Raw genomic sequence first — 26,157 nt, 5'->3', positions numbered from 1 at the left:
CAAAATGGCTCTTTCCTCTAGTCATTTATCTGATCCGCAAAGGATAGACTTGTTGGATGAAAAGACATTGCAGCAAGACTTAACAACAAAATGGCTCTTTCCTCTAGTCATTTATTATAACTAAACTCATCATTTTTACCTAGGCAGTCTCTGTCATTCTGCATCACCAAAATCAGAGGTGAGTGGAGTTTTAGTCTATTTCCCTATTAGTGGTTTTAATGCTACCCCAATACAAGTCTTTTATGTATTTATTTTTTAAATCAATAAAATCCCAACTCATTTCTATGTTTATGCAATAACACAAAGTATGACTAGGATCTATGCATGGGTGGATGGATGGAAGAATTGATGGATAAAGGGTGGCTAGAAGTGTGGTAGAATGTGCAAGTGGGAGGACACATGCATGGATGGATGGATGGATACATACATGCATTTATGTATGGGAGAATGGATGCATCGATGGAAGGATGGATAAAAGCTGGATAGATACATGGATGGATGGACTAATGTGAGGACAGATGCATGTATGAATGAATGTATAGATTGCTGAGATGATGGATGTGTAAGTGGATGAACTTATGTCAATACCAGTGCTGTATAATTTTCTCTGTGACATAACAATACATGGTAGTCCTACCTTGAATATGAGGGTATGTCATCATAAACAATAATGCCCATTCCAAAGTGTTTGCTGTAGTATCAAATCCAGCTACGAAGAGCTCAAGAAATATAGGAATCAGACTTTCATCATCTATGGAAGAACCTGTGTTCTGTCTCTGTGATAATTAAGAAAGCATAAAATATGCATCAGATCTACAGAAGGGCAAACTATAACATCTTGCATTCTACTTTCCTTACAAAAACTGCTCCATCAGCTGCATTCTGCATTATATTGCTGCTTGCTGTATAAAAAGACAAAAAGGAGTGCTAGAAATAAGTAAAAAGGTGCAGTTCATTAATTTAAACATATACTGCATGCACTTAACATTTTATGTATAACTTGTGTGGAAGACATTTGATGACATTATTTATTCCTTAACACAACACTTATTACTACCTTGACTCTTTTACAATCATCAGAATAATTTTCTGTTTTGTTTGTCCCCTTCCTGTCCTACTTGACAGCCATCCCAGTTCCCGCACATCCTACACTGGCTCTATGGGCACTCTAATCCCCCTCCCAAGTTAATCCCAAATTTCATGCCAGGGCTGTTGAGGATCTTAAGGCATCCTGAAGGACAGTCCTTTCTATCTTCAATTTGGTGGGGTCTATCCTGACCTACTTGACACGCTGCACCCTCCACTATGTTCTCCAATCTCCCTTCACAAGACCACAACTTTCTTAAGGAAACATGATCAGTAAAGGTCCTGTCTTCTGGAATGAACTCTCTCATCCCTCGCTGCCTGTGCCTCAGACACCTAAGATGCTTATCAAACCAGGGTCACCCCTTCATGCAAGTGCACTGGCTAGAATGTGAAATGTTGATTGTCACGTACTATTTTCATACAGACTTGTGGCTACCTAAAATTTAAAAGTTACCCTAAATCATAAGATGCAAATCATTGTCTTCTCTGATATTACCTCTCAGGTAGCACATGTTTAGGAACATGAGGCCCAGCAGATTTTGTGGCAAATGTGTGACATATTTTATCATTAAGCTTTAAGGTATTTTCTGATCAAAGCATGCAGTCAGGATGACTTGCCAGTGATAAGAAAACCACATTTAAAACCTGACCCAGTTCACAAAATAAAATTAAAATGTTTGTTAGGCATACATGATCTGAATCATTTTTTTTCTAAGCATTATCTTCATTTTATATCTCATTAACCAATTTTTCCAACCACCATTTACATTTTATTTTATCTTAAACATCCAACAAACTGAGCTGATAGATGTTCATTATAAATTTACTTTGGAAGTTTACAAATGGATATTCTTGAAATTTAATGTTAGAACATAGCAAACCTTTTTCATTTCTTCTAAGTAGCAGTCAATGCAATCCCTTGGCTCACCAGGTTTCATTGTCTTTTTGTGCTCTTCTACAATCTCCATCAGGAAACATTTAAGTTTGGACAGAGTAGTGAAAATGCTTTGACATGGTAGTGGAAGGTGTCCAATGACAGGAAAGGCACGGTACAGCTTGTAAAGAAAATAATACTTTTATTAATGTTTTATGAATGGTAGAAATTGAACAAAATATTACTAGAAAAAAATAAGTATTTTTATATAAAGGCAAGTTAATGATGTTTAAACACTCCTATATCTAAATGCACACACTCAGATAGTCAAAACTCAAAAAAATTGGATAATTCACCTCAGGTAAAAATAGAATTCAAGAGATTCAGACTAGCTGATTGGCAAGAAATGTACTCTTGGCAGATATATTGCTATTCATCTCCATGAACCAAGCTCTCAGCCAGTGAAACCAAGCCCTGGATTTAATAAACTTTGTGTAGGAATAGTGTAAGCCCTACATAGAGTATATGGTGGCCATGTCTGCAGCTCCCCCTCGGCAGCATGCTTTGCGTATGAATGAAGGTGTGCTACTGAAGGACAGCCCTGTACATGGTTACTGAATCAGTGCTAGGGGGTGTGTTACAGTGCTCGGAGATGTGTAACACATCCCCTGCACTGTGAAAGTGCCGTATGGAACTACAACATGAAAGAAAGTGTCCTCAGACACTTATTTTTAAATTCAGTTATGTATTTCACACAGGGGGTGTGTTACAGTGTCCATAACATACCCCCTGCACTGTCAAAGTGCCATACTGCACTAAAAGATTAAAGAAAGTGTCCTCAGACACTTATTTATATACTTAGTTATGTATTTTACACAGGGGGTGTGTTACAGAATCCGTAACACACCCCTGCACTGTCAAAGTGCCATACTGCACTAAAATATTAATTTTTAACTGTGCCCTGGCCAGTATGTAAAATAAATATGCAGGGGGTGTGTTACAGTGTCCTTAACACACCACCTGTAATGTCCAAGTGCCATATGGCAGTGCAAGCAAATGAGGAAATGTCATTGTTCCTGTGTATTTTTTTTTTTGTTTAAATTGTGTTTTCTCAAGTTTAAGCATAGTTGAGTGGGTTTCTGCAGAGCGGTGCATTGCTCAGCAATGCTTAAATGTAATGGAAAGCTATATAGAAATGTATAGCTGAAATCTTCACCTCCAACTTAGCTGAATGGTTAAAGCCCTGGCCTTGTAAGCAGCAAGTGCATGGTTCAAATACAAGGAGAGACCATTCAGCTTTTATATGTGATAGCAATATTTTATACATTTTTTTATTGATATATTTAGTGACATTTGTTAACTTTTAGTCCGGCTGATCCACAAGCCCAGTATCAGTGGAGTCCCATGGAGCAAAGCTCCAGTTATACACAAGTGTCCAATACATTACAGTCACAGTCCAAGATAAAGTAATTAAAATACATAAGGTTAGGAGATTTAAAGTAAAAGGCATACATAATAATAAAAGTATCCCTAATGAAGAATGACTTTCAATAATTTTTTTTTAATTTATAAAATATCTAGTTTGCCCATAGCTAAGCTCCACTAAGTAATGCTAAGCCAAGCCAAGCAATGCTTAAACAGGACCTGCTTTAGCAGTACTTACCAAAGCACATCTCCACTTAGCTGGTTTGGGCACTGCTAATCAATCCCAGTTTAAGCAGTCCTCAGCTTAGTGGGTTTGTGCACCACTAAGCATTGCTAAGAAGTCCCTGTTTAAGCACTGCTTAGCTGAGCTCAGTGGTTTGCCCAGTGCTAAGCAGAGCTAAGCATTTTAAAAATGGCAAATAGTGGCAAAGATCGGGAAAACAGCCTTATTTAAACTGAACAGGTGGGAATACAGCCAGAACCTGTTGGAGTTTTTTCACTGCAGAAGATATGGCTGGAGTCAGAGAGGTAGAGTGCTTTTGGATGCATTGCTAGGACATGTTGGAGTCCAGGATAATGGTTGGGCTCCTTGTTAAAGACCATGATGACAGACTGCTGCAAAGCCAGTACCAGGGCTCTAAATACAAGTTTGAGGCCTGGGACCGTCTGGTATGTGACCTCACCAATGCCATTGGAATCCCTCGCACTGGTGAACAGGTGCATCATCATTATGACAACCTGAAGCAGAGGAAGGGAGCACTCTTGGCCCAATGGATCCAAGATTCTCAGGATGGGAGTGCCTCAGAAGTTTGTAAGCATATGAACCATTGCTTTACCAACTTCTAGCATGAATATGTGATAGACAGGTATGCATAATGGTGTGTTTTCCCCCTACAGCTGCAGAGGAGTGGACTCACAACTTAGAGATCCACACTGGGTGCCTAGCAAGGATGTACCAACAGTGTGGTGAGTACAGATCTATCTTGTAATATATAGTACAATAAATAAGAAACTGCACATTGTTTACTGCCAGTAGGTATAGTGTGTTCTGAGTGTACTGCAATAAATATGTTCTTAGACCCACATTGATGTAAGTGAGTAATACCAGGCACTGTGCAATACAGATGAAGGCATCAAACAAGCTACTATTGATGAAAGAAAACTAATGTTGTAGTAATAGTTTGTATAAATGACATAAGTACATACTGTATTAATACTAAGGATCTTATAATAAAGTACACCATGACTGAAACTGTGAAGGTAATAAAGGACAATCATTCATCATCTACAGGATATACAGTACAACTACAGCCAGACTTTTCAATGTAATAAACCACTGTGTCATGTTACCCTCAATAAAGTTCTTTCCATCAACTGTTACATTTACTCTGGTCTGTTGTTGAAGACATACAATTGTACAGGTGCTCCACAACAATTATGGCTCTGACATCATGAAGTGACTGAAGTTTGGCTGATAAAGAACTGTTATGCTAAAGTGTAGATGTGGAGCTGTACAACAAGATAGAATGCAATCTGATACATGTTCTGCACTAAGATCTGAACCTTGAGTAGTAATGTGTAATGTATTATAGTGTTCCCCCCAGGATTGTCTTGTGTTAACCTTTGCATTTCAGCTACATGTACTCCTGAATGTAGGTACGCGGATACAGGCAAATATAAGACTGTAATAGTTGGAGACTGCAAATATGCCAAGTGCAAATGTATATGGGTTGGGTATGCAACCCAGCACCCAGATATGGCCTGTATAGATCACACACATTCCCATCCACTAGGGGTTAAATGTGAACACCTGCATTCCAATTATTAATACACACTTCCCCTACTATCTCTGTCATGCATGAATCTCATGCATGGATGTTCAACTGTCACTGCAGTCTTCTGTGACACTCTACCTATATTACCAGGTCAGACTTTGTAACCAAGTGAGTTTTAGGCAAAAATCAGTCAACCAGCTCACAGCAGTGGTCCAGGAGCTCAGTGTGATAAGAAAAAGATAGTTGTTCATTTCTGAACACACATACCAGGGTTTGAATCCAGGGACTGGCACTAAGATGTATTTATAGTAACAGGCAAGTAGTCTTGACTATTTGTAGAACAGTCATGTAGTGTTAACAGATATTTTCTCTGCAGGGCTTACAGGTAAAGAAATGTTTGCATTAGCTGTATGCAGAGTATACTAATAAACTGTATACAGATGTAATAGTGTATGCCTGGTGGATCTGTGAATGTGTGCCAATAGTCCAACCCCATGCCTACAAATGACAGCAGGATAGGTATATACACCATGCACCCTGCCCGATACATGTCTCTCAAGTGTCATGTTGTCATGGCTAGTGATCATTGTTGCCAATAACCTTGGACACAGATATAAATCCAGTTGAAGTATGCCAGTAGCATACTCACACAGCATCAGTGCAGGGTACACCTTGTTAGTCATATATGTAACACTGACTTGTATGAGTCCCCTGTAGTTTTGTACCTATAGTTCTTACAGCTTGGCCCATACCATTACAGGTCAACTGCTTAACAGGTATGTACATGCTACAGATGCTATAGGGCAAAGGTAGATGTAATGTAAGGGCAGACCTGTAGAGTATTGAGCAGTACTGTTGTGAAAAATATAGCCTAGACAGTTGTTAAATGAATATTGTTCTTTCCCTCAACCCCTAATCTGCATCACTAATTATTATTCTTATACTATGAGTATGTTGTTCTCAAAACCTAATGTTGGGGCTTGTGTTGCATTATTATTCATATATTTCAATGGTTGCATATTAACATACCTTGTTGAAATTCCACTGTTGTTGGCCTGTTGCCATAACTGTTACCAGATGCTGTTACAATAATGGCTGTTATTTCATTTATGCCTGTGGTCCATTATGCTATGCAATTCTATTGTTCTGGATTAAATGGAACACCCATGCATGCTGTTATAACTAATGTTGAAATGCTTTGTGCATGACTGACCAATACACTTTGACAAACCTCAACACCATAGCATGTTTTGGTAGGCAGATCCCAGCAGATCCACCTGTCCCACCTCATCTAGCCATGGCACCAGGTCCCAGAACATCTGGGACCCAACCTGGAGCTGCTTCCTCTGCTGGTCCTGCACCACCCTCAGGTGGAAAACCTCAGGGGATGGGGCCTGTCCCCCCGGGTGTGAGTGTGGAGTGGATCCTGTCACCCATAATCAGCTCTCGAGGTTGGTGTGCAGGATCCTCCAGCATGATTTGAATGACCATCTGAACCAGATCGAGGGCAAACTGGGGCACCTCAAGGGGCAGGCCGGCCCCAGCCCCCAGTTCCCAGCTCCCAGCACAGCCACCTTTGGGGCCGTGAAGGGGCAGTGAAGACTGCCCATGGGTGGGGACCTCAGTGCCACTGTTTCCATCTGGGAGCACTTGATCCTCTGATTCCCAACCACCCTCCCCATCAAAGGTGTTTACCCCCCATCCACTGACATGTCTGCCTTGTCTGTCTGCAAATGCAAGCTCTCCTACCCAACTTACTTCCCCAAATATACCTACCACTCTTCCCCAACATCTCACTGTCACCTTAAAAAAAGGGGGGGGGGCAACTGTCCCAAAAAAAATTTGTCCCATACATAGCTTTCCATTTTGCACACACATACACTACCATTAATCAATTTACCCATGAAATAATCAACAACGTTATGTCGCCCACACCCCTCCCTGTGGGGTGTGAGGCTTCAAATTCCAAATTGTCCACATCATGCACAGCTGTTGCAGCACAAGAAAAGGAGAGCTATGGTCCTTTCCTACACATCCCTAGCTGCTTTTAATAATGTATTTCCCTCTGCTTGCACCCATGTTATCACTTTCCTACCACCCCTTTTGTCTTTTCATTTTTGGAAACAACATGGGTTTAAGATGGACTAAGTGCCACTTGACATCACAGCATGCAGTGCAAACCTGCTTTAATCACCCTATCTGATTCAGGGAGTGTTCAGCCCTGGAAAGTCTCAAACCCAGGACTTTCTGCACTACAGTTAGAGCAACACACCTCTAGGCCAACTCAGCTCTGATGAATTACTACTGCTTTTGTAAATACATCATGCAGTATAGTCATGTAACATTAGGGAAAAAAGACACTGCTGCCAAGTACTGAATCCAGAACCTTCTTAACTACAGTGAGATCAATGCACCACTAGGGCAACTCAGCTCTGGGGAAGTAAGATTGTTTTTTTTTTCTAAACATATCATGCAGTACAGTGATGTAACATTAGGGAAAAAAGATACCACTTCCAAGTATTGAGCCCAGGACTTCCTGAACCATAGTCATAGGAAGGCACCACTAGGTTAACTCAGCTCCTGGGAGTTAATGCTTTTTTCCTAAATGCAGTATAACTTGCAGTACAGTGATGTAGCACCACTTCCATGTATTGAACCCAGAACTTTCTGAGCTACAGTCAGAGCAATGCACCATTAGGTCAACTCATCTGTGAAGAGCTGCTACTGCTTTTTCTAAATATATCATACAGTACAGTCATGTAACATTAGTGAAAAAAAGACACTGCTACCAAATATTGGACCTAGGACCTTTTGAACTCCAGTCAAAGCAACACACCACTAATCCAACCCAGCTCTGGGGAATTAATGCTTTTTTTTCTAAATATATTATTCAATACAGTGATCTAACATTATGGAAAAGAGACACCCCTGCCAAGTACTGAATCCATGACTTAGTCGTCTACAACATAGTACATTACACCAGTAGATCTACTCAGCTGTGGAGAATCAGTAGTGTTTTTACAAACATATCTTGATTGTCAGTGGCACACTACTCCTATACATACTGGGACAAATCACAGTGCACGTGGGCCTCTGATGCAGACACCAAACCAGTACACAGGCAAATAAATGTTGCTGGATGCACGAGAGGCCTACAATATCAGGTAGAGCTGACAACTGCACAGACTGCTGCTGAATGAACACAGTTGTGTCCCCTACTTATGGCGGGGTTGTCATAAAACCTATTCTGTGTGCTGCCATACTGGAAATGCAGTGCAGATTGGGGTTACAAAATCATGTATCACACATCATACCCATCTGAACACACATGTCCATGCCAATCCTGTGTAACACACTGTATGCATGTACATATGTCTTACAAATACACCTGCCATAATAATGACTCATTAGCTCTATCTTACATTCCTAGCACGTGTCACATCTCAATACCCACAGTCCTGGCAACCAGCCCAGTCTGTGGCATGACAACTACATGCATTTCATTACAACATAGGAATGACTGAGCCCTGCAATGTCCAGCAAAACTGGTTGCTCCTACAGCAGTCACTGCCATCACAGTAACATGTTAAAGGCTTGCAAGGTGGGACACATTTCACAATTATGAATATGTGTTCTAAATGTCACCTACCACTCTCTGGATGGCACTATTACATAACATATGTACCAGAGGCACATGCTTCACCTGGACAGTTATGGTACCCTCATCCAGGCCATGCTATGACACAACAGATGACACCACTCCCTCACTGACAGTAACAGCCTTCTGTCCCTCTATGTCTTCACACTACCTAGTCTGACTCCTGGACATAATGCAGCACCTGCATCTTGCTACACATGCAGCAGTATGTCCAGCTACCTGCTACAGACCTAACATACCTCCCAAACACCTGGAACAGAGCATCCACACAACACCCATACATCAAGGATTGGGGTAGAATGCTCAAGTGAAAGAGACATGTGTCACACTCTCCCCTACAAACATACACAGATGATAGACTACCATCAGCTGTAGCAGCATGCACATTCAGATAAAAAGGATGTATCACACTTACATCTGCATGTCTTCTTACTGACCACAACATACATTCTTCAACAGTACACTGCTACAGAATCTGAAAGTCTGTTAACAATAGCCAGACATAGCATGTACAACTGTGGATATAATGCATCAATCCAAACAGTGGCAGTATTTCTACCTACCCTCTGTGATGCTGTAGCTCCCATACCTCGAAAATGCCCTTCTCACAGGGCAGGAAAAGGGACAAGATCTACGAGAAGGCCTTAATTATAGCACTATGTTACCATGTCATTGGCTAATGGAAAGGCAACCCAGCTGTTTTGGATGCAGTTAGCAAGTGGGAGTCACAGACTGGTGCACAGCCAATCACCTGTTCTTGAGCCTTACCTAAAAAAGGCAAGTTGCTGCCTATGGTAAACAGGTCTGACACTTTATTCATGAAGACAGACTACAATTCTCTAGGACACTACAACCGGATTTCTTCTTCCAGAGGAGTACAGCATTATACCATGTATGCCATGGAATGAAGCATGGAATGGAATGCAGATGGGGGGATGCAGTCATGAGAAACAGAAATTTAAACAGTAGGCCTCAACAACATTGCCTGGATTGACATGTTGCTGTTAGTCTACTGTCCAGCACCTACAGCCATCCATTATGGCTCTCTCTGAAGTGACATAGATCACAGCTATAGCCCCTGAATTAACCCAGCAATGGTCAGCTCACATATGACTGCTACTTTTATTGTCTGTTGCACAATACTGACAGTAAGTGCTGATGGATACAGCCAGCATAGCACATCATGTACTGTCTGTCAATGAGCCTCTCTCAGTTAGTGAATGTCATATAGGCTTAGTTCAAATATTGTCCACATGTCCCTGACCATTCCTGATATACTCTGGCTAGGTCACAGTGTACTCCACACCTGTATCTCATTGCCTGACACCTATGGCTAGCATACCTGGTTACCCCCTGCAGCAGGACAGAAGGATATAGGTACTAGTAGTGGGAGGGCACTGGCTCTGGCTCAGCAGCAGTGTGTACATATTGAGCACACAATGTAAGGGAATGAATAAAGTATCAGATATTCATGTACCATTATTGAGTTCCCAGGGGTATGGCATGTCATAGACACATTCCCCAAACTCTGGGGACAACTATCACATATTGTCCAACTGGTATCCAGAAATACACATTAGTCTGTCAGGGGGTCTACATCTATCAGGCAGATGTACAAATTCTACAAACATTGATGGTGCACTGGTGCAGCGGTAGCATTGTCGCCTCACAGCAAGAGGTTCTCTGGTTTGATTCTCGGCTGGCGTGCCTTCTGTGTGGAGTCTGCATATCCTCCCTGTGTTCATGTGGATTTCCTCAGGGTGCTCCAGTTTCCTCCCAAATTACAAAAACATGCATCTAGGGCATTTATCCCTGGGCTTCCGCTGAAAATTGTCTTTGTTCCAAGTTGGACTTTCCTAGTTAACAAATGTTAAATAAATAAAAATCTGGGTACTGCAGATGTTGGACACCTATGAAGAGAACACCCTATGCCACATATGCACTACTCTCAGTTATTATGTAGCACAGATGTTGCTGGAATACCACATGCACTTGTAGTACCACTCACCACCCAGCAGTGAATGGCAGTGATGGGTGTGGACACATAACAACACAGTCTGTCACAGTACTCAGGCCATATTTAGTATTCCTGGTACCATATGAGGTTACTAGGCTATAGGCCCTGAGCAGCCACGTGCATAGGCCAGATGTTATCCTATGTGTATGCAAAGCAGCACCTGAGGCCCCTGCCCAATGGCGACACATTGTATCCCAAGGGTGTATGTGCAGTTAACCATCCAGTTATCCAAGTTACACATGCAAAGGTGTAAATATCATGTGGACAGGTTGCGCATTCCATCGCAGGCTGATAGTGTGGGACACATATCTGAGCTGCCAACAAGCCCAGTTCATATCACAAACCAGGTTGAGTGCATGTGTATGTGGAGCATGACTTCCACTCATGCAGCAGTCCCAGCAATGTGGAGTCCATGAGTGACTTGCATGCCACACAGAGGTCACCCCTGAGGAGTATGTATGAAACTGGGTACAGAGTTGGCCTTATAGCCTATTGGTGTGTGGAACATGTTTAATGCCCTGGTATTCCCTGCTGGGGAACCTCTGTGATGTCCCCTGCATGTGCTGTGAATGATGAACAGGGAATTATACACATTAATCGTCCTCATCGGGGGGGATGCGAGGATGTTTATACCCCATGTCCCATGAAGACATACCCTTATATATGACATGGGCTGTGTAGAATGTTTACCTTACAATGGAAGCAAAATTGTGTTGAAATGTCATGTTGCCAAAGACCCGTGTCCACAGCACCCTCATGACTGATTGCATGCCTAGGATGTTGTTTGTATGCTGATAATACGTGCAGATGTCACTCTCCCCATAGGGGTTTACACTGCATGTCCTGGTATGTGGCCTGAGGCCATGTGTTTGGCAACAGTCATGTATCTCTGTGAGACTCTTCTAGACAGATTTCTACATCACTAGGGAATCCGATGATGTCACACAGCATGCAGTCACCTGCAGACATGGTCAGACATAGGCTAATGGCTATTACATGCACCTCAGATGTGTACATCATGCATAACAGAGGCCCATACACAGAACAACAGGTTATACGCCTAGTTGTGGATCAAATGCTTGCGGTGGATTTCCCTATGTGGAATAGCTGGGTCACGTCAGCACACCAGTGTGCTACCCCTATGGTAACATATGGTGTGATGCATACTTGGGAGTGTTATATCTATAATGGCCACATGGGTTATACTGTCACAGAGTTTGTCCAGGTCAAGGTAGGCAGTTTGCACTGTCATCCCCTGTCCATGGCTTTGGTGACTGTGTCATAGAGGTCAACTGAGTGTAACAGACATGAACCCTTCCTTGACAAAGCCTAAGTGTGCATAATGGAGTGTGGCCAGATTGCCACTGTCCTTGTTAATGGGGTTCACTTAAATCTGTGCTATGGCCTTGCAGAATAGCCTAGTTAGGCTGCTGGGTCTATCATGTGACTGAGTGGGGGATGCCCCACTATAGTCTAAAGGAGTGACAGTGCTCATCCGTCAAACAGATGGGACAAAGGCGGTAGACAGTCCTCGTTTCAATATGATTCCTTACCGTGTTAAGAGGTTATGCTTGGGTCATGTAGGATGCATCTTGTGATGTGATAGGCTCCCATGGCAGATGTATACCATGATTATCACATGGCAGTGGTGACCTGTTCCCTACATATAGGAGATGACAGAGGTACTGTGGATATCCTGATATACTGATGGGGAACACAGGGGTGAAGCCAACACTGACTGTCAGGCATCCAGTATGCTATACCAACAGCACTGGTATAGTTGGTGTCCTTGCGCACCACAAGTGAGCAGCTGCTACCTGTGCTGTTGCAGACATATGCGCAGTAGGGGAGATGACTGTCTGTAGTGGATGTAGATAATGTAAGCACTGTATTTGTCATGCAGGTTTGCAGGACTGATCCCATTCTCATGTACATGCTAAGGAGACATTGTTCCAGAATGGGCACCTGCCCCCTACTTTTTCTAGGATAGCAGTATGTCATCCCTGTTATAGAGAGTATGTATTGCACATGTCTACTAGACAGGTGTACATATCCTAGCAGCAGATGATGTAGGCCTGTCTGGTATACCTGACTTTATCCATCTATACAAATGCACATAAAGCACTTGTCTGTATGTGTGGATATTGGTGCCAATCCTTAATGAGGGGTTGGGGGCTGTGAGGCTGTATAACCCCACACCCCAGGAGGATGTATTCCATGTTGGATGTGTATGTATGGCTGAGCCTAGTTAGATGGGTATTGTGGGAGATGGTGACTGCAAACATGACTGCATGATGGTTTTTTTGCCATAAAGGATGACACTGTAGGGATGCTGCAGCGGTAACTCGTGTTGTGTGATGTCAACTGCAATACACCTTCACCTCATCTGGGGTTAGCCCCTGACTGCACCAAGGTGTTTGTACATCCACTGTTGATGACTTCCTGGCCATTTTTGTGCTGGCATGGGTATGTCTGACAATGTATGTTAGGGCTGTTCAACTAACCTAGGATCAGGTACAGACCCAACTCCTAATACAGTTGATGAGGTCCATATAGGCAGAATGGGCTTCCTGGTCACATGTGGTGGCTAGTAGCTAGCTGTGATTTTAATAGGTTTGTGTTGGCAATGGTGTACTGCCCGTGCAGTATTCCCTGTGCATCCTACTGCCTGTACAGAGTGGAGGTGTGTATGTGTCTCATATATACAAAAACCCTATGTCCCATGGCACTACTAGCTACACTTCGGCTTCTGCATGTATGATAGGATTGTTGGCCATGTAAGGCTGGAGTGCTCTCTGCAGCTTTGAACCATGGTCTGTGTGACTACACAGATGTCTGCAGTTCCCATGGTAGGACTGCTTGCAACGAGGGCAAAGTCATGTGTACACCTCTAGCATTTAGCAGCATGACCTTCAACGTGTGCTGCACTGACACTTGTATGTTGGTAGTGATAACTTCACCAATTTTGCTAATGGAGTCACTATAGGGTTTGTAAGAACTACTGCCATATGCATGAAGACCAGTGCAGATAGATGAAGGCCATCTCTCACAAAGCATCATGGTCTGTTTACCATATCATCCCAGACTCACAGGTAGTTGAACTCCTGGAATATCACAGGATAAATGTGCACATGTTAATGGCAATCATTCCCTGTTTGTATTGCGCATCCATCTGGGTGACAGCATAATACTGCGTAAGGCTAGGGACATACCTGCCTGGGACACAACCAGTGTGCTCACTCATGTCTCACTCCACATAGCCCAGGATGTACATGTCAGGTCAGGCACACCATCATGTACTGTGACAGACCCATGACAGTACCTGTTGGTGAGAGACAGCAGTGTGTATGCAATATGGCAGTCACCTGACACAAAAGTAACTGTGACCATCCACATACACAGCCAGGTCAGAAGCACACCAGTGTGTCTCCACTGCAGTCCCCTATGTGTAACATGTTTGACATGGGCTGACGCCTGTGTGGCTGTGGGACACAAGTGTGTGGCCACGTATGGTACATGCTGAGTACAGCTGTGGCATTCATGTGTGGCTTGGCCTTGTGGATGCATATGTTGAGGACCAATGCAGATGTGTGTGTGTTGTGTAGGTGTGGATGGTGTGTGAGGTGTACTGATTGTGTTGGCAACCTGTTTGGGGACAGATATGTGGCCTTGACAGGCAGAGAGCATGGACTACACTTTCATAGGGAGGTACTAGGCTATTGGCCTTAGGGCCTATATAAGTCTAGCCAAACAGTACCCTGGCTTTTGCCACCCAAGAAAATTATTTTCCTGTGCCCCTGTCAAGCAGAGCCACAGAAGTGATCCCTGGGGTGAATTGCCTATCTCCCATCCAATCATCAAGATTTTTCTTGAAGACTGCTAATGAGGAGCTTTGTTTGATATAGATATGTAATTTGTTCCAGAGTATGGGACGTCTCTGGGAAAGGAATCTATCCCTCCAGCGTGTTTTGTTTATTGTGGTGACAAGGTTTAGGTCCCTAAAGCATGTAGCTTGGAGGGATTGGGATTTCTTTAAGTGGAGCATGTCCAATGGCTCTGGGTTTGACATAGCTTTGTATGTTAGGCAGAGATCGCCTCTGAGTAGGCCATATGCAACAGAGTAATGCTGGAATTGTTTAAGATGGTCTGCGTAGGGCATCTGTTTGAGGCAGTAATCCTCTTTGTGAGGTATTTCTCTGGCCTTTCCAGTTGTTGCAGATGTCTTGTGAGGTACATACCAAAAGGAGCATTGTACTCTATAATGGGTCTAATGAGTGATGAGTAGAGGGGAACAATGACCTCTTTTTTCCTGGATGAGAAACCTTTTGTGATGAGGTGTGATTATCAAAGGAGAGACTACTGTCCACCTGTGTCCCAAGGTCTCTTATCATGCTTTCAGTGTTAAGTAGACTACTGCCTATGTGTTAGTTCATGGGTGAAGAGTTTTTACCAAAAGGGATGACAATGCACTTTTTGGCATTCAGCTTAAGGCCATGGCTTTGACACCAGGCATCTGTCTCAGTGAGGCCCTTTTTGTAGGATGTCCACATTGTTAGGAGTTTTGATTATGGCTCCTAGTTTGCAGTCATCTGCAAACTTTGTTACCTAAAGACCTTCTGTGTTAGCCTGTACTTCATAGAGGTAGATACCAAACAGGAGTGGACCTAGGACTGAACCCTGTGGTACTCCACTTGTCACTAGTCTGAAGTTGGATTTAGAGTCTGCTACTTTCACAGTGTGGGTTCTGTCAGTGAGCCAGTTGGTAACCCATCTTGTGACATAGGTATTTATACCTAGTTTAGTGAGTTTATCTATAATTCCAGAGTGGGGGATGGTGTCAAAAGCCTTGGCGAGATCAAGATAGGCTGTGTGAACCACCTTACCCTCATCTACGGCTTTGGTGACCATTTCAAAGAAGTCTATCAGATTTAGGAGACATGATCTGCCTTTTACAAGCCTGAACTGGGTAGGGTCCAGAGTTTGGAGATTACTGATGTCATTGTTTATAAGTTCCATGATTATACGTTCAATAGCCTTGCAGCCCAGGCTCATCAGGCTAATGGGGTGGTAGTCCCCGGAGTCCGTAGTAGCTTCCCCTTTGAGGAGTGGGATAACCATTGCTGAGCGCCATTCAGTGGGCACAAAGCCAGAGGTGAGGCTATGATTAAACATGGCACTTAGGTGGGGTGCCAGTTTGTTCTGTAGTTCATGTAGAATGCAGCCTGGGATGTTGTCAGGTCCCATGGATGCTTTGTTCTTGGCTTTGGAGAGTGTGTTTTTTACCTGTGCAGCTGTGATTACAGGAACTTTTCATTCTTCTGGTATAGAGATGGGCCCTTTAGGGGATGAGAGAGGGGTAAAGTTATCATTGAACCTATATGCCAGGATGTTGGCAATATCATTTGGCTCTGTATATTTAGTGCCATTGTGCTGTAACTCAGAGCAGGTCTGAGTGTTGTCATTGTGATTCTTGACATAGCTATAGAATGCTTTGAGGTTGTCTTTAGAATGAGTGGTGATTTTGTTTTCATAACTAGCTTTGGAGGATTTTATGAGGGATCTCATCTTCTTACTGAGGTTCCTCCAATCATGAGATTTTACTCTATTTTGCAGGTTTCTACAATCATTGCATCTCTCACACAGTGTGTTCCTTTGTGGTGTCTGTGGATGGCTGTTCATCTGTGTACATGAGGCAGGTGCTACACAGTGCCAGGACACCAATATCAACCACACTGGCTTGGAAACCTGTAGGACATTGTCCACCCATATAGTCCATAGTCTAAGGGAGGCAGGTCAGGGTGACTTGAGGGGTGGACCTACAGAACAGGTGATTAATACAGTAGGAGGCTAACACCACAGCAGACCATGTAGACAGCCTATGAACAACCAGTAATAGGTGTAACAGCTACATGCAGTGCAACACATCATAGCACATGCAGCAAGTAGCACGAAACATCAGGATCAGGGGGGCAACATATGCTGTACTTCCACTGTGTTGCTGATACACACAGACATACTGTGTTGATAAATGGTGGGGATATGATGTGGGGGTTAGTGGTAGATAGTGCTGGCAAAAGTGGATGTGCAGGGTCTGTAAATAATGCTGAGCAATGTATGCAGTCCTGTGATGTGTTCCCCTGTTCCTGTCTTTCAGGTGGAATGTACCGATGACACAGCCCACCCTTCTCAGAAGCTGAGACCACTGCAATTATCGATGCCCTGAGACTCCATAACTGGGTGCTGTTGTCACAGAGCCACCATAACCAGCAACAACAAGCTTCCCTGTGGGCAGAACTGGTAGCAACAGTGAATAATATGGGCCACTGGGATAGGAGCTACAAACAGGTCTGACAATATGCTACTGATCTCATACACCATGCATGGCAAAGTGCTGTAGCTGTGGCGAGGGACCATGCTGGCACAGGGGGAGGGCCTGCTACACAATCCCAACTCTCAGCCGCAGAAGAGTTCCTGGCAAACCTGGGTTCAGCCACCAGCTTACAGGAAACTATCAGTACATATGTCATTTTGTGGAGGTGAGTGGCACAGACTCCACAGCCAAGAAGCATCCAGGTAAGCCTCCAGTGGTCATTACGTTAATAATATAGCATTCATAGTAGCAGCCTCTGCATACCTGTATGCATGTGTCAGGTCACTCTGCATTTGTGGGTGGGGTTTTGTATTGCACACATGTGCACTCATATTGTGAATGTCAGCAATGTGGGTAGTATCACAGCCTGTACCGTACATGTTGATAAGTGCACATAATATCCTGTACCAATGCCACATGTGTGTGCTGACAATACCTCTCCCCTATAATTCATAGGTACCTCTGGTGCGGCTGGGGAACATCAACCTGTATCTGGTGAGTGTGGAACCGCCATGTTATGGCTCATTCATACCCTAGGCATGTTACGGGCTGCCAACTTGACAGGCACACAGCTGTTAAGCTTAGCCATATTGCAATATGTGCATGTTCACTTGTGGTGGTTTTCACTGCAGTGCATCACATTAGTAATCACAGTAGCATATTTGAAGGAGCTGTAACAAATTAGCATGCAGATTTGTATAGCTGTAGCCACTGTGCTATACAGGTGTGCATTACTATTATGTGCATGGGTGCACTGTGTGTTAGGTGAAGGTACATCACATACTCTGACTTGTCACATATCTCACAGGTGTATAGCAACATTAACTGGACGCAACTGCATGCTGTTGAGGCCCTGTCCAGAGTGTGTCTGTTGTGGTCTGATGGTGTGTTGTGCACGTCGTCAGAAGGTGTGGTCTATATAATAGCTTTGTGGGACCTCACCTGTGTGTGTGTGTGTGTGTGTGTGTGTGTGTGTGTGTGTGTGTGTGTGTGTGTGTGTGTGTGTATGTGGATCCATGAACATTATAGTGCAGGAAGTAATGTACTCATGTAGTCTTCCCCTCACAGGTGACCACGGAGTTTGAAGTGTGCCCCCCTCACAACCTGATGTCAGTGTCACATCAGACTCTAATGATGATGGTGGCCATTGAGAGGCATAGATGGGGTTGTTGGGGGCTGAATCTGTCCCACTGGTTGACATCCCACTTCTACCCCCAATGTCCCCACACACAGTCAGTATGCCCACACATACCCAGTCCCCAGCAGCCACAGATGTTGGGCAGTCAGAGGGTGGTGGCATCAAACAGGGAAGTGTGGCAAATATGGCATCTGTGATTGTAGACACTAGCCATAGCCAGATAGCTGGCGAGGTCCCACACAGGCATATTAGCAGGGGTGCTCGAAGGAGGACTGCTGCCCATCCAGCCCCTTTCAGATGTGTCACAGCATGTGTCACCCGACGCATGTTTCAGTGCATCATGGAGGCACAGGCACATTGGGAATGGTACACCAAATGGATGCTCAGAGTTATGAATGCAATACTGCCTGGCATGCATTATTCCCTCCATGGCATTCTGATGCCTTACATCATTTCACTGATGTAGTGGATAGATGGTAGGGTGAGACATTGTCAGTCCTTAACTGTGCAATGTCTGTGCTTGAACATGTGATGGGAGTAGGGCATCACACACGGACGTAGGTCAGCAACAACATCAGCTTTGAGCCCACATGGCCATGCACAGTCACACTCCTGTAGTGGCAGTACCACCAGCACTAATGAAGGGAAGGTGCTGTCCACACCACACATTTGCAGGCCATAGGCATGTGGTACTGGGCTGTCCCATGAGGGATACAGACCCAGCAGATATGGGACACCATCAGGAAGTAGTACCACATCTGGCTTTGCACATTGTGGTGCCAGTGCCACTCCTGGCAGAACCATTTAATGTGTTCATGTCTGGAGATGGTGAACTTTACATTCTGCCATGTACGGTCCATGGCTGTCCAACATACCCTCATGTAGGGCTAGCACATGACTTGACTGTGTGCATGCACACACTCACACATCACTGTTGCATGCAGGTCACCAACAGACACACACAGCTCCTCTGCATGGCCCAGCTGACCAGCACCCCAACAGACACACATGCATGACATCAACTGTATGGCACAGCATAGGACTTTGGCAACATCACACCTTGTGCATGTGGTGATAACTGTGCCACATCCCTGTTATCCATACCATCAATGCAGGGACATGCTAATATGTGTCTGATGCACAGGTTGAATATAGTACAGATAACGGCAGTTTGTAGTGTAGTAGTGTTATGCCTTGTAAGGTTCTGTCTGCTGGCAATTGACATGCATACACATCAAAGTGTATGTACCTTTGTGCCATGATGCTTTATTGCTGTTAGTACTGCTGACTGACTGTCTCAGACACCTTATTCTGTTTCTGTTCCAGGAGTCTGTGTGTGTAAGTCGTGGTGAGCTGCTGCCAGTACAAAAGCTCAGGATTGTGGGGTGGAAACACAGAGACCTTTCCATTGCCAAGGTATGTGTGGAATAGTGTGTGAAGGACAATGGGAGCAGATAGCATAACCTTGCATGCATACCCCTTGACACAGCAAGCTAGTCTTGATATATCCACAAAAAAGGCGTAGAGGTTCCCAAACAAAACTCCTTTTATTCACAAATAAATGGTGAGCGCTTTCACCGGCTGCAATACGCCAGCTTCTTCAGACCAAATCCAAACAAATTCAAAACAGTCCCCACTTATTTTATATATAATTCTACATACTTAATGAGCATACTAATTGATTAATGACCTTAAAAATTATCCAATTAAGAACTTAAAACAAACAAAACATTACTTAAATGGCATTGTTTAAAAAGGCATTAAATAAACTAAATTACTAAGCCGAGTTATTGATGATGAATATATATAATGCAAGCTGAATACAACACATATCATATTATCCATTTTAACTAAATATCCAATTTACAAGATATTATATAAAAACTTGTATGTAATACGTTTGATTGTTTGTACATATAAGAAATTACAATTTCCAAAATATAACCTAATAATTATAAATAAATAAAAACTAAATATTATATATGTACCCTTAAAAAAACTTACTACTCCTAGGCATTTATCTAGCTTTTACTAGCTTTTACTATTCAACCATTATTAAGATGAAAAACTTTTTTACCTACCATAAATTCATCTATTTAGGGCTTTCATTTTAAGAAGGCATTTAATGGATAATTGTTAATTGAGCCCAGGAAACATGTATGCTAGAGTTCGTATCTGCCACTCCAGTTCTACTTCCTCAAGCCTCAAATACCATGGCCCTCCCCTATTACTATGCTCAATTTTCTGCAACACCACAAATTTAAATTTATGCTCTGGAAACAATATAACATGTCTTGCAAGAGCATTCGTATTATTTGCCCTAACAATGTTATAATGATGTTCATAGACCCTCTGTTTGAGCTTACGCTCGGTCTTCCCAATATAAAATGCATCACAATGGGTATAAGTAGCAAAATAAATAACACCTTGTGAGTCACATGTAAAATGACCCAAGATTTTATAATTCCTGTCTCTAATCATGACACTATCAGAAGTATTGATAAATTTACATTGTGAGCATCTTCCACACTTAAATGTGACAAGTTGTCCCCGAGTTGTTCTTTTAACTCTCTCCATCAAGTTTTTAAGATTAGGACTCCTAAAAGTGATAGAAAAATTTTGGCCTATTTTCTTATTTACCTCATGCTCCTGTAGTATAATATTCCAATTCTTATACATAATTTCCTTAATCCTATTTGCATCTGTAGAATATGTATTCAAAAAACTCACAAGTTCTAAATCTTTCTTGGTCTTAAGAGGAAAAATTATTCTGGGGGCACCCACTGAAACCACCTGAACTTGTTTGTCTTGTATTAGAGGTTGGAAATATCCTGAGTCTCTTTTCCTACTTACCTCTTGTATGACTTGATCTATCAATGCTAGTGGGTAAGCTCTCCTCAAAAACATCTGCCTAAGTAAGGTGCATTCATCGTGAAAATCTTCAACTCTGGACACCATCCTAGCTGCCCTTACTATCTGGCCTTTAACCACAGCCTTTTTCCAATGAAAAGGGTGGCAGCTAGTAAAGTGCAAGAACATGTTAGAATATGTTGGTTTGCGATATATTGTAGATCTAAATTGACCTTTAACTAAGTCCTTACTTAAACAGATGTCCAGAAAATTTACCATATTACCATCCACCTGATGGGTAAATTCCAAAAAAGAGGTAAAGCTAGACAGTTCTAACATAAATGGGTCAATAGCATGTTTCGGACCCTTCCACAAAAAGAACATGTCGTCCTGGTACCTAGTGTACCTTCCTTATAAGTTGAACAATTAAACAAGAATGTGGTTTCCCAGTGGGCAAGAACACAATTAGCAAAACTGCTCCCACAAGGCGAACCCATGGCGATGCCACTCTTCTGAAGAAACAATCTGTTCGAAAATAGAACAAAATTGTTCTCCAAAATAATTTCCAACAAAACTTCAATCAAGTCAATGTCCTGATGTTCCATACCTTTCCTAAGTAAAAATTCCCTAACCCATTCTAACCCTATATTGTGCGGAATGGAAGTATAAAGATCTTTAATATCAACAGTCAAGAACAAAATTTGATCATTAAATTCCAAATTGTTGATATAAGTCAAATACTCCCAGGAATCATGGCATATTTATGCCTCAGTTACAATGGAAGGTTTTAATTTGTGATCCACAAATTTAGCACAACCATAAGTTATGGAGCCTCTTCCATCTACTATGGGTCTGAAAGGTGGGTTAGATATGTTCTTATGTATTTTCGGTGAACCAAACAAAGATGGCACAATAGGAGCTGACATAGTGAGAAAATGATATGCATCCACATCTATCATTCCCTCTAAAAAGAGATCACTCAGAGTACCTTTAATTTTATTATAAGCTCCATTCAGCTCATTTATACTCGCACTCTCATAGACTTCACTATCTAAATGTGCCAACATTTTATTCTCATAGTCCACCTGGTCCATAAAAACTAACCCACCCCCCTTATCAGGTTTCATAACTCTTACTTTACTGGTGGTTAGTAAATTCAGAAGGTCTTTTTCATTCTTATCTATGTTAGATCTTTTATTCTTATGCTGATCAGAACTACTAGTTAAATAATGTCGAAAGTCCATCTCACAGCACTTCTCAAACAATGTTAGCACCGGTTGAAGGGGTGGGTTAAACAGGCTAGATACTCTAAGTTTTTGTTTGAGACTAACATTTTGTCCCAGCTCGCAAGTTAAATTCAACTTACATACAAATATTTTTAAGTCAACAACTGTTTTTACAATGTCAGCTTTTATATCTGGAACAAAAGTCAGGCCCTTAGACAGGAAATTTGCTATCTCCTCATTGACTTCAACAGAACTGAAGTTAAAAATATGAAAGTCACCCTCAGAATTAGTAGACATTCTAAGTCCAGGGTCAACCAGAACTTTTAAACTAGTATTTACTATCTCCTCCTCCTGTTCTGTCGTCTCCTCTGGGGCATCTGTTTCCTGTTCTGCTTGTTCTGAAAAGTTTGTTGCTGACCAACATTGGAATTCTGAAAATCCTGAAAAGGACCTTCATCTCTTTGGTTATTGGAATTGTACTGCATCCCCGCCCCACCCATGCCCATATCTAATTGTTGACGTGTCGGGGCATTCTGTTGATTTTGAATACGTTCACTTCTACGCACCATGTTTATGTGGGATTGTTGATCCTGTACCTCACCATCCGACTCCATGGCCGCTGCTTCGTTATTAATGTCCAACCGGGCCTCCTGCCCCAAATTGTAGTTTTGAACAAAGGGTGGTGGGGGGTAAGCAGTACCCTTGCTATAGGCATTGAGATCTCCATTAATCTTCTTCTTTTTAAGTTCAACTATTTTGTTAATGCTAGCATCAATACTTGTAAAGATTCTAGAATAGTCAAACCTATACCGGTCAAAGTCATGGACATTGAGAATTGACTGCTCTAACACCTCAACTCTGTTTTTAAATTCAAGATATTCGCTTGGTAGTTCTTTATAAGTATTTCCAAAAACTCAATGCCTTGGCAGTTAAAGAGGGCAATTAACTCCGAATGGAACACTGATTTATTAATTAAACCATTTGGATAGCGCCATTGTTGTAGCCCCTTAGGAACCATACCTTTGTTGGTATACTCCTGTAAATAGGAAACCTCAAGCTGAAGTTTCCTACATTGAAACAGTTTGGTATCAAAACTATTTAAAAAGTTAACAATTCCAGACCCACTTCGAGCCAGTGAATCACCATTATTGAATGTAGATAAGTTAGCTTTAAAAAAATTGTTATTATTCAAAAAAGTACCCATTGAAGGAAGGGTAGTACATCCAGCATTCATTCTAGGCTCTGAAAATGAAGGCTGTATATTAGAAGCTGTAACATTACTACCAACCATAATTTCAGCTTGGGAAGATGAATTTACAGTACCTACAGCAGAACTGGTCGCAGTCCGATTGCTGTTATTACTCAAAGCCTTTGCTCCATTGTGCTCAACGTTCACTGCTTGCAAAAGTGTTGGTTGCCCTGCCGGAATCGATGGATTAGAAAAACTGGCATTTGTTTGTTCACCGGACCTCCCGTTACTTCCGTAATTGGCAGCCTCAACCCGTTGAGACAAACTTTCGACTCGGCCAAGTAGTTGGTTAACCAAAACGGTTAACTCACCTAAAGAGTTCGCTTCTGATGGTCCTCCCAAAGATCTTCCTGTTATTGCAGGAACTTCGTCATCCTGGGAAAAAAAAGATTGGGACTGTGGTTCCGTTGAAGAGCCACTCGCCATAAAAACTCAACTTGAAGAACAAAACACGAAAACACAAACTGGTAAATCCACAAAAAAGGCGTAGAGGTTCCCAAACAAAACTCCTTTTATTCACAAATAAATGGTGAGTGCTTTCACCGGCTGCAATACGCCAGCTCCTTCAGACCAAAACCAAACAAATTCAAAACAGTCCCCACTTATTTTATATATAATTCTACATACTTAATGAGCATACTAATTGATTAATTACCTTAAAAATTATCCAATTAAGAACTTAAAACAAACAAAACATTACTTAAATGACATTGTTTAAAAAGGCATTAAATAAACTAAATTACTAAGCCGAGTTATTGATGATGAATACATATAATGCAAGCTGAATACAACACATATCATATTATCCATTTTAACTAAATTTCCAATTTACAAGATATTATATAATAACTTGTATGTAATACATTTGATTGTTTGTACATATAAGAAATTACAATTTCCAAAATATAACCTAATAATTATAAATAAATAAAAACTAAATATTATATATATACCCTTAAAAAAACTTATTACTCCTAGGCATTTATTTAGCTTTTACTAGCTTTTACTATTCAACCATTATTAAGATGAAAAACTTTTTTACCTACTATAAATTCATCTATTTAGGGCTTTCATTTTAAGAAGGCATTTAATGGATAATTGTTCATTGAGCCCAGGAAACATGTATGCTAGAGTTCGTATCTGCCACTCCAGTTCTACTTCCTCAAGCCTCAAATACCATGGCCCTCCCTTAATACTATGCTCAATTTTCTGCAACACCGCAAATTTAAATTTATGCTCTGGAAACAATATAACATGTCTTGCAAGAGCATTCATATTATTTGCCCTAACAATAATATATTGATGTTCATAGACCCTCTGTTTGAGCTTACGCTCGGTCTTCCCAATATAAAATGCATCACAATGGGTAAAAGTAGCACAATAAATAACACCTTGTGAGTCACATGTAAAATGACCCAAGATTTTATAATTCCTGTCTCTAATCATGACACTATCAGAAGTATTGATAAATTTACATTGTGAGCATCTTCCACACTTAAATGTGCCAAGGAATTATAAAATCTTGGGTAATTTTACATGTGACTCACAAGGTATTATTTATTGTGCTACTTGTACCCATTGTGATGCATTTTATATTGGGAAGACCGAGCATAAGCTCAAACAGAGGGTCTATGAACATCAATATAACATTGTTAGGGCAAATAATATGAATGCTCTTGCAAGACATGTTATATTGTTTCCAGAGCATAAATTTAAATTTGTGGTGTTGCAGAAAATTGAGCATAGTAATAGGGGAGGACCATGGTATTTGAGGCTTGAGGAAGTAGAACTGGAGTGGCAGATACAAACTCTAGCATACATGTTTCCTGGGTTCAATGAACAATTATCCATTAAATGCCTTCTTAAAATGAAAGCCCTAAATAGATGAATTTATAGTAGGTAAAAAAGTTTTTCATCTTAATAATGGTTGAATAGTAAAAGCTAGTAAAAGCTAGATAAATGCCTAGGAGTAATACGTTTTTTTAAGGGTACATATATAATATTTAGTTTTTATTTATTTATTTATTTATAATTATTAGGTTATATTTTGGAAATTGTAATTTCTTATATATACAAACAATCAAATGTATTACATACAAGTTTTTATATAATATCTTGTAAATTGGAAATTTAGTTAAAATGGATAATATGATATGTGTTGTATTCAGCTTGCATTATATGTATTCATCATCAATAACTCGGCTTAGTAATTTAGTTTATTTAATGCCTTTTTAAACAATGTCATTTAAGTAATGTTTTGTTTATTTTAAGTTCTTAATTGGATAATTTTTAAGGTCATTAATCAATTAGTATGCTCATTAAGTATGTAGAATTATATATAAAATAAGTGGGGACTGTTTTGAATTTGTTTGGATTTGGTCTGGAGAAGCTGGCGTATTGCAGCCGGTGAAAGCGCTCACCATTTATTTGTGAATAAAAGGAGTTTTGTTTGGGAACCTCTACACCTTTTTTGTGGATTTACCAGTTTG

The 26,157-nt window shown here is 41.6% G+C and overlaps 1 protein-coding gene across 1 annotated transcript in view; it reads right to left on the bottom strand.

The window, feature by feature from the left end:
* Positions 1-26,157, bottom strand: part of LOC122796835 (cytochrome P450 2F2-like) — a 749,069-nt gene that overhangs the window by 280,970 nt on the left and 441,942 nt on the right. The window contains exons 6-7 of the mRNA XM_044065579.1: positions 1,968-2,141; positions 638-776 (exon numbers count right to left, since the gene is read on the bottom strand). Of these exons, the coding sequence (XP_043921514.1) occupies positions 638-776; positions 1,968-2,141 (313 nt within the window). The remainder of the gene's footprint in view (positions 1-637; positions 777-1,967; positions 2,142-26,157) is intronic.

Source organism: Protopterus annectens, chromosome 3.part0 (assembly GCF_019279795.1).
Source record: "Protopterus annectens isolate FY-2018-M chromosome 3.part0, PAN1.0, whole genome shotgun sequence".
Classification (NCBI taxonomy): Eukaryota; Metazoa; Chordata; order Ceratodontiformes; family Protopteridae; genus Protopterus; species Protopterus annectens.
Note: the sequence above shows the minus strand (reverse complement) of the source record. Positions and strands in the feature narration are given on the sequence as shown.